The sequence below is a fragment of the Sturnira hondurensis genome, unplaced genomic scaffold (genome assembly GCF_014824575.4).
Source record: "Sturnira hondurensis isolate 20B ecotype Veracruz unplaced genomic scaffold, ASM1482457v3 Scaffold0006496, whole genome shotgun sequence".
Lineage (NCBI taxonomy): Eukaryota > Metazoa > Chordata > Mammalia > Chiroptera > Phyllostomidae > Sturnira > Sturnira hondurensis.
In genome coordinates, this window is record NW_028079127.1 from 21,626,548 (window position 1) to 21,642,623 (window position 16,076).

The window sequence follows — 16,076 nt, forward strand, 5'->3', positions numbered from 1 at the left end:
TCTCAATTGATGGTTCTTTTAGCATTTAAGAGATACTTCACTTACTTTTAGCCTCCATGGTTTCTCATGAGAAATCTCCAGTGCCTTCAGACAACCTCCTACTCATCTTCAAAATCTGGGCCAGGTGTCATTTTCTATTACACAGTTACTAATCTTGCATGCCCCTTCCTGCCACCCCTCCTCTCCATAAACTGATCACTGCTTTCTCTGCATGACAACATTGCACACATCATTCCACGTTGTAGTAATTCAGTCACATGCTGGGGCTTACCTACTTGTTCTTTGTTCTGTCTACCAGCTCTGTGTGTGTGTGTGTGAGAGAGAGAGAGAGAGGAGGAGGAGGAAGGAGAAAAAGAAGAGAAGAAGAAGAAGAAGAAGAAGAAGCAGTGACAGAGGAGGAGGAAGAGGAAGAGGAAGAAGAAGAAGACGACGACAACTGATCACTTTTCAGGAACCTCAGATAAACTCTTGAGTTCCAAGAATGTTTCCAGAATTACAATGATTAATAAATGAGGGTCCCACGTATGAAAGAAAGCCAGTGTGCTACCACACAGCTGGGTTTTCCACACCCACTCAATTGTAGGAAATTCCTAGGTGGTTCAGGAAACAGTTGATGAGGGTTTATGTTACCATGGGCTCATTCATTTATTCATTCATTCACTCATTCATTCATTCTTCAAGTTTGAAGATCCTGGGTGATATTGGCATCATTTTAATTGGATTTCAATGTTTGTGCCCAAGAAAAATATGGATTAATAATACATTTTCTGGGACTTCAGCAGGCAGAGGAATGCATCTGGGAGCTGGAAGGGCTCACCAGAGGCTCCCAGCTTACTCACAAGGCAGCTGTGGGTTCCACTGTGAGATTCTGCCTAAAGGCTTTGGTCTCTGCTCTGCCCAGCTTGCCAGACACAACCTTCCTTGTCTTCTTCTTCCCTCCTTCTCTCCCTCACTTCATCCCGTAAAAACAAAATGAAAGTACCTCCAGTACCTCTCAAGGGCAGTCCCAAGACTTCTGTAGCTCCACCTCTGTGTACCAAATGGCTCCCTGTTCAAATAAATTCTGAGAGGGCCACTCACATCATCCAATGTCTTTCTATCTCTCAATGCTTTGTTCACTTCCCCTCCTCCTCCATGCAGCCTTCCAGAACTATGTGTGTGGAAACAAACTGAGCAGAATTAATGAAAACTACTGAGGGTGGTGGGCGTGGACACCAAGTAAATAAGACATAGCTCCTGCCCTTGAAGACCTCAGGGCCTTGCCGAGGCAGAGGGAAGGGTTGGGTAGCACAGAAGGGCTGTGCCCTGTGTTGATCAGAGTGCAGGGGGAGCCAGCCTACTTCGGGGATTCTATAAGGAAGGGCTCTAATTCTTTCAAAATGTGCTCACGACTTTTCTACGAGTATTCCTCAATTAATCTGGTGTTGAATTAGATCAGCGATTTTCAACCTTTTCCATCTCATGGCACACAAAACAAATTACTGAAGTTTGGTGGCACTCCCCAAAATGCATTACATTATTTTGCCAATCTGACAAAAAAAATAGGTATAATTTCAATTTATTCTCACCAGAGAGCTATGGTTGTGTTGACTGTTGAGTTTTTAAAAATTTGACAATCTAGGGAGAAGAGGTTGGTGCCACTGACTAGTCAGGTACTTCATGTTTTGAAAATTCTTATGCCACATCAGGGTGCCTCTTGCAGTGCCTGAGTTGAAAATTGCTGAATTAGATAATTGGTTTTCAAATTCCACTTTGTGGACCTACATCTGTGTTGCCTCTGATTGGATGATCAGGGAAGGGGGCATATGGGATGTGTGGGGGTTCTGAGTCTCCTGCTCCCAGCTTCAGCCAGATCAGTTCCACTTTTAACTGTCTTCTTGACCTTACATAGCCAATTTCACTTGAAAAATGAACACATGACTTTTAAAATTTGAAATCCACTAGATTACTAAGGTAGCTGTGCCATGACACTTTGAACAAACAAGGTCTCCACAAAATGGGTGTGTGGACATATAAATTTGGAAAAGACCTGTAGACATATCAGGCTATTTGTAACTCGCAGAATTTGTGTTGCTATTAGGCACACTGGCAAATGAGTAACAACAGGTTCCCTGTAGGTAAGCAGGAGGACACCCTGATTTGTAGTGTTTGGATTCCTGTGGTGTCAATTCTCCCAACACGGCCAGTTTCAAGTTATTGATGTGAAGTCTCTGAATGCAGAGATTTGAGAGAGAAGCATGCAATAACAGAAGAAGCTGGCTTTGGCAAATCACTGGTAACAGGGTACCAATTAATGACCCTACTGTTTCCCCCTCTGGAGACAGATGGAGGCTACAATGTCAATCTATGACCAAAGCTGAGTTAGAGGGTGTGGTAGATGACATTAGTGTTCAGATATTTGTCTCCTCTAATTTTAGAGGTGTGTACTTCCCTTCTCCATTGGTTTGGGGCTGTTACATGACTTCCTTTGTTCCAAACCTAGGCCTTTGGAGGCTTCCTGCGTTTCGTTTATCTTTTTGCACTTTTGCCATCGTTATTTAATGTCCTAGCCCTGCTCTGGTGCCAGGGGAGGAGGCATAGAAGCAAAAAAGAGCTGCTCAGTGGCCCCAGAGTAGGCCAGCTCCCCTCAGCAGACTGACTCATGCATGCCTCAGCTAAATGAATGCTGCATGTATACTTCTGGGCTCTTGTGGTTTTCATTAGATGGCATTATTGGACCATAGTTAACTTATTTGGAAAAATGGTACCTGACATGGAAGGCTGTTGCAACAAACATGTAGTACAGGTTTGAAATTAGAAAGTGAGTTTTAGAGAAAGTTATGAAGATGGCAAGAAAAATGGTGACCTGTACTATGTGGTAAAGAAATATTTGGTGTAGTTATTGGCTATGGTGATTTGGGAGGGTGGAAATACGCGTATGGATTTACGAAATTTGGCAGACTAGTTTCCAGGCACAGTATGGTGAACATAACTTCTTCAAACTATAAATGACACAGTACTAAAAGTAAAAGATGAGTTCAGAAATGAACAAGCCAGTTTATATACACAGTCCAGAATATAAAGTTATTTCTCATTTTCAGTCTCTCCAGCCACTAAAAAGATCTTCAAATTAAGATTTGGCCTGTGGTACAAAGACCTAATCTAAGGCAGTGCTAGTGAGATGCAGCCTCCAAATAGAGATGAAGTTAGGGATGTGCCCCCTTGATTAGAATGCCCTTTGTCTTAAGGTCTCTAAAAGGAGTAAGGGGGCTGCAGAATGTCCTCAGTGATAACAGGGTGCCTAGCAACCTTCAGGGTGTGGTGTACAGAACCCAATGAAGGTACCAGTAATCAAATGGAAAGAGTCATGTTACCAACAGAACTGTGGGTGTGGCTTTTGGCCCAGAGTGATTCAGAACATTGTATGTATTAGATTGGTCAAAAAGTTCAAGATGGCTCTAATAGTGCTTAGTTGTCTTTAACTTCATTCGAAATAGTTTTGTTAGATTGTATTGTGACATCTGTCATATATATCAGTGTGCTTTAAAAAATTATCAAAATTAAAATTGGTGAATTTTTGTGTAGCTATTTTAATATTGAAGATGGAAGAAAATATACAACATTTTGGCATATTATGCTTTATTATTTCAAGAAGATTAAGAATGCAACTGAAATGCAACAAAATATTTGTGTAGCGTATGGAGAAGGTGCCATGACTGATCAAATGTGTCAGAAGTGGTTTGTGAAGTTCCGTGCTGGAGATTTCTCACTGGATGATGAGGCTCCACGACTGGGGAGACCAGTTGGAGTTGAGAGCGATCAAATGAGGCATTAATTGAGAACAATCAATGTTATACTACCCGGGAGACAAGAGACATACTCAAAATTTCCAAATCAATAAACTTATTGGTGCAATTGAAAAATATGTCTTTTATTTTAACAGACTTTTTGGCCAACCCAGTAGAAAACCCACAACGTCTGAAAAAGCTGAATTGGCAAATGCATTATAAAGTGGAGTAAAGGGGACTGAGGCTGTTTGAAATGTGAAGGACCTCAGCACTCCAACTTCCTTTAGGCAGGAAGAGGTCAGAAGAGTTACTCCACTGCCAAAGAAAACACACTTTCCACTGCCCTTTCCAGAGGTCAAGAAGATGATAGAAGACAAAGACCACACCAATGACAGCTGCAGAGCACAGTGGACTGGGGAGCCACTCAAGGGACCTTTTGCCCAGAGTATAGGCACCAGCAACATCCGCCCAGCAGGATGGCAGATGCTATGAACATTGACTGAGATGGCAGTGAGTCTAGCCCTGTCCCACAACTGCATCGTGGGTGTATGTGTGTGCATTGTGGGTAGAAAAATTCCTTTTTAGTTCCCTTAAGAAGAGCCATATTAGAATGAATGCAGACCACACAGTATCTTGGCCCTTGACACTGATGATTGACTGGATAGACTTGGGATCTGGCATGAACATATTCTATAATTGGAAGGGAAATAAATCTTGTCTCTATGGACTATTGTTCACAAATGCTCTCTCCTTCTCATTTGATGGAAGGTGTATACTTCCTGGTATCAGCAATGATGGGTTTGGCCATGTGACTTGCTTTGGCCAAAAGAATGAGGTAAAGCTGATGGTATACTGGTTCTGAGCGGAGGCCTCAAGAGGACCTGCATTTTTCGGCTTATTTTCAGTGCTTCTGCCATCACCACAAGAAAGCAATACTCAAGCCAGTGTCCTGGTCCTGGAGGAAAATGAGAAGCACATGTAAGAGATCCAAGGTGCCCCAGCCAACCCAGCTGGATTAACTGCCCCCAGCTGACCGACAGAACTGCTCAGATCAGCCCAAGCTGGATAGATCAACATTCAGTTGACCCAGATTCATGAATAAATAAATGCTTATTGTTATGTACTGAGACTTTATGGATAGTGTTATGCAGCATGATTGTGGCCATAGTTAAGTAATACAGAGAATGTGGCTGACTTGAATGGCCACAGTGGTCTTCTTAATACTGTGGCTCACCCAGTCTCAGGAAACACTGATGTGTGTCCCCAAAGCAGAGCAGTGCTACTTCCAAAGTAGAGAAGGTTCAAAGCCTGTAGATGGGGTTTAAAAGAGGCCAGGCACACTCAGTTCCTCCTAATGTGTGCAAGCAGCTAAGCGAGTCCTCCCTACAGGAAGAGCGAGGCCAGGAGTGGGACTCTGGCTGTAGGTCTTCTGCTGGGAAATTATTGCCAGAGAAGGAATGGCTCCCCCGACACATAGCAAAGCCTCTGGGATGCTCTGCAGAAAGAAAATCTGCTACATCCCACTGTGTTTGGGTGCTTCCTACATTTATTCAACCAGAGAACCCTTCTTCAGTCCATTTGATTACAGCCCACAGAACCAGTGTTGAGTTTAAAAACCCTCCATGTGGTGTGCCTCCAAAGGCTCTACCCTGGGTGCCAAAGTTTTCTCAGGGCCCTGGCCAGTGTGGCTCAGTGATTGGGCATTGTCCTGCAAAGTGAAAGGTCGCAGGTTTGAGTCTTGGTCACGGCATGTGGGTTGTGGGTTTGCGTGTGCGGGAGGCAACTGATTGGTATTTCTCTCTCATGTCCATGTTTCTCTCCCTCTTTCTCTCCCCTCTCCTCTCTAAAATAAATAAATAAATAAATAAATAAACAATAATAAATAAATAAAATCTTTAAAAACAAAGTTTTATCAAGGAGAGGAGTACAGAGGTACCTTCTATCTCCTCCAACCCAGTCCTGGCAGCCCTCTTCCCAGTCCTCCTGTCCCAGTTCCAGAATTCATCCCAGACCCCATGTTCCACTCACTGGCCTCACTGCAGTGGTCCAATTTTTGCCATTGGTTAACTGACCTCTTACTAGACTTGAGCCCTCCCTGTGTACCTGCCAGGGTCCTCACCCAGGACTGAACCCTGCTCGTGGCTGCTTCCCAGGGGCCCCTGTGACCCAGGCTGCCTGCCTGGTATCCTGGGTCCAGCTGCCAGCCCTGACTCTCCTTTCCTTGCACCAGAGCACAGAGGGTCTGCCTGCACAATCTAGTGTGTCACCAGACTGCCCCTGAAAGAGAAGATTCAGATGTGAAGAGTGCTTGGGACTATACCTAGATCTGGTGGGAACGGCTCTCAGCCAATCAGCTTTGATATTCAAACTAGCTCACTGGAAAAATAGCCAGATATTGACTGTAAAATGCCCAAATGCTAAAAACTAAATCACCTCCCATCTCCAGTGAGACAATAAACAAACAGCTAGTAAATGCTTCAGCATTAAACATTTCTTGGCAAGTGTGGGACAGGCAATTTTGACATTTTTGAGAATAAAAATACAGCCCGATTTCTGTTCAGGTGCACCAAATTTACTGCCTAGGTTCTCATTAACTACTGTCAAGGAAGAAGCAGATAGACGAAATAAATTATGAAAAAATTACTTTTTTAATATACAAAAAGGCTTATTTACAAGTTGAACATGTCATTTCAATTCATAGCATGTAGAAAAAGCTAAAAATGTTTTGGAGATATAAATTTGGCTGGATGAGTCACCTACAGTATTTTCAGGGAGGATGCCTTCTGTACAGACTACATACAGGGTGGGATCAGCTAGTGAAATCCTAGCTTGGGAATGAATGACCACCACAGAGCCCAGACTGCTGGGCCTCTCCCAGGGCTGTTATTTGGACTTGGCTTTTTCTTTGGACCCTCACAAAGTATTGGTTTTTCTGGGATGCGGAAGGCCCAGGTAAGGTGTTGGCCCTATCCTGCCTAAAGCCAGGGTCATAGTCAGTACCAAACTCACAGTGATGCAGTTGGTTTTGGCAAGGTTGCCACAAATTCAACACAGGCAAGGTGTAGGGTGTGTGTATGCATGTGCTGGGGAGGATGCACAAATTCATCCTATAGTATGTTCAGGAAAATCTCCTGACACCAGTTCCAAATTCCATTTGGGACTGTGGCTTGGTCACAGGGAACATGTTGGTCCCTCAGAGTTCTAAGAATCAACTCCTTTACCCTCCTGCCCCTACCAGGAACACCATTCATATCATCATTCTCTGAAATGAATGAGAGGGAAGAGGGAAGGGAACCCAGAAGATACCAGGACTGCATGTTGTGTGGCCTGGCAGAGACCACTGAGCTGCTGGTAAGGTGACAGTATGGCCTGGAGGGACCTGGACAGAGGCTGCCATCAGGTCCTGGGGTAAAGTGGGTGAACAGTGCACTGGGGAAACAGGATTGGGTAAACATGTGACTTCTTCTTCCTACTGGAAGTCTCCAGGGTGGCCTGAGGCTGGGCCCCGTGCACTCTCACTTTCTAAAGGTTCCATCCCGAGCTCAGCTCCCCTCGGTCCACGCCTAATCCACAGAAGCTTTGGCAGCTCCGAGGTATTTAGAAGTAAGTGTTCTTTTCAGGAAGGGTTACATTCTACATGCAGAAATACTGTAAACATGGTCTGGAGAGGCCCAGGCTTCTGGGCATGCCCCAAGCGTTTTTCTTTCCTTTTTCTGGAAATACTTCTGTACTTTATTCATTCATATACACTTGGACAATCTGCCAGTTGAAAACTTCGCTTTTTGTAGGGTAGAGATGCCAGCTCTACCAAACCTGAAATCAAGATGTGCTTCCTAATCATCTAGGTAAAATCTTTTTTTCCTCTGTGGCAAGGGACATTAGCAATCTCATGAATTAAGCTTCGCAGAAGAATTCCGGTGGGCCAGCAGTTCCTTTTTTTGCAGGTATCAGATGAGAAGCTTACCTTCCTGGATTAGAATATCCAGTAGGACTTGCAGATTCAAACCCAAATGTGGTTCCTTTAGCCTTTTCCTTGTGTACTTGGGAAGTACAGGCCAATGTAATCCCTCATTAGCCAAGTGATGGAGGTGAAGAAGCCAGGGCAGAGTAGTCCTATAAACACCAAAGGCAGGAAGCACTTGGTAAACGAGTCTTTCCTGTTGAAATATTTTGTGTTCTGAAAATACTCCAGAAGACCAAGCAGGATGCACATAAACTTGCCCTTAAAGCATTTGAGGTCTGAACCAGCCACTGGCAAACTCCCCCAGACCTATTAATACTTTTTTGGAAAAAGACAAAACTATGCCAGCCCCACACTCTGGAAACAGATGGCTCCTGTGGGTCTGCTCAGCTGGAGCCTTAGGTCATCATGTTCAGGAACTTGCTCTCCTCGGCCAGGCTGGTGAGCATGGAGCTCATGTCCCCAACAGCCATGTTGCTGATGCCCATGGGGATGGAGGGCAGAGTCAGGGAGTTCTGGGGGGTTGTGAGGCGGGAGGAGTTCTGGGAGAGACTGTGGAGGAGGCTGGGGCTCAGGGCACCCGAGAGCAAGCTCGAGTGATCGCCATCATCCATAATGGCATCAAAATCAATTTGGGAAGACTCCAGTAGCTGGGAGTCCACAGTGCTAGACACCTGGTTGACCCCTGGTGAGGGCAAGGGCTGGAGCTGGATGCTCTCCGGGCAGGCCTGTGGCTGCGATGGATGGGGCCTCATGACCTGGCAGCCCGCGTGGCTCTCCAGGCCTCCATTCTGTTCATACATGTGGATTTGGCCATAATAGTAGAGCATGTTGTGGTCCTGGGCCCCACCTGTGTCCTGTGGGTGCGGCTGAGGAGGCAGGGGCACTACCGTGCCCATTGCTCCTTTGGGCATAGACTCTGCCATCTCTTGGTTGGCTGACGCAGCAGCCATGGCATGGCCAACGGTCCTGGCATAGGCCAGCTGTTGCCCAGCACGTAACCCTCGGCGGCAGCCATTAGGGCTGGGATCAGGAGGTGGCCGGGGTTGCACGAGGCCAAAGCTTGGTCCAGCCAGCCCCACTGTGCCCTGTTGGAGCTCCATGAAGCCAGGCTGGTGGGGAGGCAGAAGGCTGGAGCCCTGGTAGAAGATGTCCTGACTCATGGGATTTGCCTGGTGATGACTCTGTTGTGGGTAGCTTTGGGCTGCAGGAGGTGGTGCCATCCCGGCCGGGGTGGAATTGGGGAGCCTGGGTTCCCTGCGACTGCAACCCATCATGGAGGGGTCAGGAGCCACTTCCATTTGCTGGGGGAGCCCCAGGTGGCCTGGCTTGGCTGCCAGGCTGCTGCAGGATGTGGGGAACTGATTCAGGGTCCCACCCCTGGTACTGGAGCTCAGCTGGGGGTGGGTCTGGTTGTAGCTGGTGTGGGGGCTCACTGTGGTGGTCATGCTGGGACCCTGGCTACCTGTCCCTGCCAGCTGCAGCTGCTGTGTATAATTTACCCTGGGCACAGAGGGGGCTCCACTGCAGGGCTGGAGATGTGGCTGTGTGTTGTCCAGGCTGCCTGGGCTTGGCTGCAGACCTTGTGAACTGTAGCCTGGGTACTGGCCGAAAGCCGGCTTCTGCTGCACTACAGCCAGGTTGCCTCGCAGAGCAGGTGGAGGCTTCACCTGGTTGCTCAGGGCATCCATGGTGCCAGAGCTCACCTCATTCCACTGCACAGGCATGCTATTTTTGTTTAGGCTAGAGGGGGCTCCATAGCCCAGTTGGCAACCTCTCAGCACAGGAGCAGAGGGGCCCACGTTGGAATCTGCAGCTGCCATCCTGCGCTGCCTGTGCAGCCCTGGGCTGGGCAGTTTAGAGTGTTCCGAGAAGCAGGTGCTTTCTGGGGCATAGACCTGCCGGGTGCTCTCCTCCAGAGCCCCGCTGGTATGCGCCTTGATATACTGCACCACATCATCAGGCAGCACGAGGTCGTCCTCCGGCAGCATGAAGTTGCCCTCAGGTCCTGCACCATCCGTTTCAGCTGCCATAGCCTCCATCACCGTGTTCTCGCTGATGCTGGGTGGTCGGGGGGAGTAGGTGTTGTGGGCCAGGCTGCCATCGGCGCTGGTGGAACCCTGCGGGCGGAGGCTGTACCTCTCAGTGACACAAGGTGGCAGCGGCCCCGGGTTCACATCATGGGCACTGTGGAAGCGTTGCACCAGTGGTAGAGCAAGGGCGTCGGGCCTCCTCACAGGGTCACTGGCCCGACGTGCTCCGCTGCCCTGTGCCTCGTGGGGGAAGGCGGGTGCAGGCCCTGCATGGCCATAGGCTGGCCCACCACTGCCCCGTCGGGGGCCCAGCATGCGCTCAGACACATCCAGCAGTGCCAGTCGGGCCCGCAGGTTCCCGCGCTCCAGGCCTGGCAGCGGGGTGGGGGGTGGCCCACCTGTGGCCACTGCGTACTTGGCTCGGAGGCTGTACTGTTGCGCGGGAGTCAGGCTGAGCGGCCCCACACCGACACCGCTGCACTGGCTGACCTCGCTGGAGCGCCGGGACGCGTCGGTGGAGATGGGGTCATAGGAGTCTGCAGAGCTGGCATGGTGAGGGAGGCCAGCGCTCAGGGGTGAGGCCTCACTGGAGCGGCGGCTGGAGAAGTATGGAGAAATGCCAGAGGAGCGGCGGCTCATGGTGTAGGCGGAGCTGACCGTGCTGGTGGAGCTATCCCGGCGCTCCTGCAGGTGGCTTAGCATGGTCACCTCGCTGGCAGACAGCTCGGACAGCCGCGGGTTGGGCAGCAGCCCCACCGGCCTGCCACCCCCACTGCCGCTGAAGTTTTCCAGGATGGAGCCTGTGGGAAAGGAGAAGGGTCATCACAGGCTGGGGTAGAGTGGGGTGCTCTGCCTGCTGTGAGGAGGCCAGGTCTGCACCCTTGGAGCCCTACCAGGACATGGCCTGGTATACAGGAGGCAATCAACCCGTGATTTCTGAATGGAAGGAGGGAGGAAAGAAGGGACAGTAAGTGAGCAAATGGTCGCACTTATTACCAAGGGGTGAGCAAACAGAAGTCAGGAAGCCAGATCCCAGTCTTGCTTTCCCACTGCCTGGCGGGCCCTGCATTCTCATTACATCTGGTGCTCTGTTTCTTCAGCTGTAGACACAATGTCCTCTCCATGGGACTGAGTTCCTGAAAAGAGCCTGGTAGCACCCCTTACCCTCTGTGGATGGGCGCTGCCAGTTGGGCTGCCAGGACTGAGTTCACTGAACAGGCTGCTTATTGGGAGGGCCCAGAGACCCACTCCCATGGAAGGGGAGGAAAGGGAGGCAAGCGGGAGAAATGAGCAGGGACACTGACCCAACAACAGCCTCAGCTGACTTCACGGGGAGCTCTGGGCCCAGACAGCCTTTACACTCTGGCAATGATCAGTCATTGTATGTAGGCCACCCCAGGAAGGGGCAACCTTGGGTGAGGCAGCTATCAACAACCCAGGTGATCTCTGGAGGCTGAGAGTTAAAGGCCACCTACCAGCAGTTCCCTCAACAGCTGAGTCAACAAGTCCTCCCTTCAGGGGAGGGCTGGGTGGTGCATCTCAGTGTCCACTTCTCAAAAACCCAGTCCTATGTATGGTCCACGCTGGACTGTCAGTCTTCTGGAGGGCAGCCTATAGGATCAGTGCCCCAGTGTGCCTGGTGCACTGCCGGGCACAGGGTCAGCATTCAAGAAATGCTTGGTGAAGCTGCCTTCCGTCTCAAAGCTGGCCAACACCTCCTAAGGCTGAATACAGGACTGCCTCCTACATGCAGTTCTCCTTGGCTTTCCCCAGTTGATGAGCTTTCTCCCTCCTCCACACAGCTCTACCTCAGTGTGTTTGGCTCATTCTGTGGGCGACTATGCACCTGGTGGTGTGGCCTTCTAATTCTTATGCTCCTTCTAACCATAGTGACCAGGAGGATGTCACTCCTGCCTGAAGCCTTTGCCATGGTGCCCAGAGCAGGAACTTGATAAGTGATTGAATGACACATGAGAAAGAGGATGATGTGAGCAGGGACAACCTTTTGTTAGGGGTCACAGGGTGCAGTGTAGTATAGTTGAAAGAGCACAGGCTTTGTAGCTACTCATGTCTGGGCTAGGCCTCAGCTCTGCCATTGATGTAAGTGAGGCGCTTTCACCTCTCCAAGTCTCAGCTTTCTAACCTGCATAATGGGCCGGTAAGCTCCATCCTACCGTGGGCATGCAGTGAGCACACATGGTGCTTGATGGGCATGAACCTAGTGGATGCTGCCCCAGGCTCTGTCCCTCCCCAGCCCACACACCGGGTCCTCCACTTACCACTTCCCGGGAGGGGAGGCAGCTTGGTGTTCCGGGTGTGTGGGGCTGGCCCGGCCCAAGAGCAGGAATCTTTAAGTGACTTGAGCTTCTCCTTCTTGAGCTGCTCTAACCGGTGCATGGTGGTCATGTGTTGACGCAGCTGTAGGCCACTCGTAGAGGGGGTGGCCAGGGTTGAGGCATCGGCCCCTGGGGGCATGTCATCCAGTGCTGTCAGGTCTCCCAGGCTTCCAGGCCCTGTCCCCGGCATGTCCACACCGCTGTCATTGTTGGGGGCGCTGCCCAAGGGAGAGGGCTCACTGCTGCAGGACGACTGGGCCCCGGGGCTGGACTGACACAGCTGCAGGGGACGTGGTGAGAAGGCACAGACTCAGAGGTGAGAATCCACCTGGACCTACACCCACAATGCACCCTTGCACACCCAGGGGCAGGAAGGAAGCTACCCCGTGGAGAAGCACACAAATCATCTCTTCTCTGAGCCTTGGCTTCCCCTACTATAAGGCGGACCTGAATTGCCTGCAAGGCAGTGTTAGTGAACATTGGCACATGGAAGACACCCAGTAACTGTCAGTCCTCTGGCCCCCACCCCACGCTACTGAACTCTCCCAGCCGGCATCTGGCTTAGAGCCTTTCCTGTTGAGCTTTTAACATGTGGACACTTGGATGCTGTGCTCCACAGAAGCTGCTGAAGCCACATGATGTTGATATGAAAGTGATACTTAAGCATTCCCAACAACCGCGATGTGCCCACAGTGAAGCAAAGAAGAATGAAAGCCTGCTGACTCCATGCCTTCTCAACAGGCCAGAGGTAGGTGTCCGGAAAGGGGAAAAACGAGCAGGGAAGTGGAACTGTTGGATGCAGACTTTGTCTAAGTGGCCATCAAACTAGCCCTTCCTCTCTGTCGGGGTAGATGGGGCTGAGAGCTCATGGCATGTCTGTACCGTGCCGAACTCCGAGGAACCTGGAACTGAACCCAATGGCAACCCTGGGCTTGTATCTAGGCTGAATGCCCCAATCCTGGACCTTTCCTTGGGAAGCTACAATACCCTATCCTGTCCATGTTACCACACATGTTCTTTACCTTGGCACTCAAGACCTGCTGTTGATCAGCCCATCTGTCCTCTGCATCCCTCACCCACACGCACTCTGTCCTCTCCCTCTTGCAGGCTTGGCCCCCACCCCTTGCTCCTGTATTTGTCAGCTTGACCCTTGCTGCTAGTGTTTGCCTGTTCCGATGGTCCCACCAGCAGTGTCTGCTGTTTACCTATCCAAACCCACCTTCCCAGGTCACGGACAGGCACCCAGCCCACCCTCATTCATGCCAGCCCGCCCACACCCACACCAGCCTCTCCGCTCACCTCAGTAACGTCTATCCTTAGGGGAGGTACAATCAGGAAAAAAGAGGTGGAGACAAAGAACAGGTGGTTAGAAAAAAGAGTGGAGGCCAGAGGGGTGAGGATGCAAAGGTAGGACAGAGGGGAAGGGACCCACTGTGGTACTCAGCGCTGGGTAGAACAGCTTAAAACCAGGAACCAACTTTGCCCCCTTGAAGACTGGCCACAGGGGGGCAGGCACTCCCATCACCCACCGCCTGCCCAGCGGAATGGGACCTGGCACAAGAGAGCTATGAGAGGCTCAAGGTGGTGAGGAAGGAAAGTCAAACTGCAGAGGAGGGACAACATTGTGTGCTTAGACAGGGGGCCCTAGGGCAGAGCCCAGAGCTGCAGTTGGACCTCTGGACCCCTGGTGGTGCCATGGAATAGCCCTTGCCTCCTGGGCTTGGCTTCCTGGGGGAAGGGGGCCCCCACTGCCCAACTCTGCTTACCCCAGAGCCCTCAATCTTGATAGCTTTGATGTGCAGGCAGTCCTCCATGCCCTGGCTGGTACTGCTGGCTTCAGCAGTCTCCTCGGAGCCCTGGCCACCAGGCTCAGTGTTGGCCTCATTGTCCCCATTCTCCTTGAGCAATGGGGCCCGGAGGTGCACGTCATTGCGCTGCTTCTTGGTGACGTGAGCATCTGGGCCATGCACTGTTTTTACATGCTTCCGGAGAGAGCTGGGGTCTGTGTATCGCTTGGTGCAGCCTGGGATCTTGCAGATATAAGGTTTCTGGCAAGAGAAGCAGGCAGTGGCTTTATGGGTGGGCCACAACAACAAGCTCGGAATAGGCACACCCCGTTCCTCCCGAGGCCATGCCATTTCCTTTCACAGAGCCTAACTGGCACAGTTAGAAGGTGCTCCACCTGTTTGCAGCCGCGCCCTCTGGATGGAACCACACTGGCCCCAGGCCTGCAGGGGCCCACCCTGCTGGCCAGTCGGCCATCTTTTCCAGCAGGTAAGCATGTGGTTAAGGGAGCCCCTGTCACAAGCTGGGGATACAGATCAGAGACCATGGAGGGACAGGGGGACACAGAGCCTGGTGTGAAGCCCCCTGTGACCAGGGTGCTGGGATTTTTTGTATCAGTACTGAGTGTTACACCTGTGAGACAGTGCCTGAACCCTGAGCTCTCAGATTGGAAAAGATAGTTCAGAGAGGCAAGTAAACGGGCTCGTAGTCGCCTGGAGATGCAATGAAAACCTGGGGTTTCTGAACCTCAGTCCTGAGCTCATATACAAACAGCCCACACTCACAGATGTACATGCACATTCACATGTATACACATATTCTACACACAGACAATACCTGATAAATTTAGGCACACACATACACACATGCACATGAGTACATGATCACACACATCTACAGGTAGACACATACCCAATACATATAAGCATACACATACACAGCCACACTCCCTACACAATACATACATATGTACATCCACACCCACATACCTACACCTATCATCCCCCCCCCAATACACACACACATAGGCATACATCCCTCTTCAAGGCCAGCTGGTCTACAGAGACTCAGGAGGTCAGATGCCTTTGGAAATTCCTCTAACTTCTTACAAGCACTGAAGCAAGTCCCTCTGGGGTCCCGATGTATCTAAGCTTTTAGAAATGTTCCTTCCTGAGTCTCCCTGTGTGACAGTATTTGATTGGCTGGGCAGGGACTGGGAGGTATGTAGAGTGGACTCCATGGGCTCCTGCCAACTTCGATCCCTGGGCACTCTCAGCCCTGCCTGGGCTTCTGACCACCTGGGGCAACAAAGGCTGCTGTTTTCCATCAGCAGGGGGCTCAGATCCAGCAGGACCAGGCAGCACTAGTGGGTACAGCATGTCTTTGCCAGCTCCCCAGGCTGTGGGGGCTGCTGCATGGTGAGTTCAGACAGTGGGTCAGTGGGGGGAAGGGCACCTGTCTACCTGGCCCTCCAGATGTCTAGAAGCCGTGGGGTGATGCATTTACACATGTGCCAGTGGGTGCATGTGCACACCCTTGCGGGGTACCTCATTGGAGTGGGTGCGGTTCTGGTGCTTGGCACGGTCGGAGGCATTGGAGAAGGCCTTGTTGCAGCCCTCGTGTTCACACACGTAGGGCTTCTCCCCAGTGTGGGACCGCAGGTGCGTCTTCAGGTTCTCCAGGCGAGAGTAGGCCTTTGAGCAGCCCTCGAACTGGGAAGAGGCAGGTTTGGTCAGTGAGGATGCCCAGACAGACACGGCCTCCTCCCCACCCCTTGCCTGCTCCACCAGGCCAGTGTACTCGGGGGTGTGTGCTTTCACAACATTCACCCTCCTCCGCAATCAGGAAACAGACAGATGGCATTTCTACAGAACTTAAAAAGGGCTGAGAAGTAAAGAGAGGGCCATGACAACACTGCTGCCCAGGGACAGCCACTGCTGACATCCAGTTAAGTCTCATTCTGGTGACTCTGCAGTTCATCTCCACACATGGTTTTTTAAACCAAATTGGGAATACAACAGTTACTTAGTTATGTATTCTGCTTGTTAAAATCAACAGCACGTTGTGAAAATGTCATTAAAAACTCTTTGAAAATGTTGTGTTTAACTATTCCCCAATGGCCCTCCCCAGGTAGGACTTTTCTGTGCATCCCACTGCATTGAGGATAAAATCAGGAGTCCTCTGGGGCCTTGAG

At 50.7% G+C, this 16,076-nt stretch overlaps 1 protein-coding gene across 1 annotated transcript in view; it reads right to left on the minus strand.

The window, feature by feature from the left end:
• Positions 1-6,392: 6,392 nt before the first annotated feature.
• Positions 6,393-16,076, minus strand: part of GLI2 (GLI family zinc finger 2) — a 249,886-nt gene continuing 240,202 nt past the window's right edge. The window contains exons 11-14 of the mRNA XM_037049863.1: positions 15,430-15,594; positions 13,864-14,145; positions 12,041-12,377; positions 6,393-10,561 (exon numbers count right to left, since the gene is read on the minus strand). Of these exons, the coding sequence (XP_036905758.1) occupies positions 8,127-10,561; positions 12,041-12,377; positions 13,864-14,145; positions 15,430-15,594 (3,219 nt within the window). The 3' untranslated portion in view covers positions 6,393-8,126. The remainder of the gene's footprint in view (positions 10,562-12,040; positions 12,378-13,863; positions 14,146-15,429; positions 15,595-16,076) is intronic.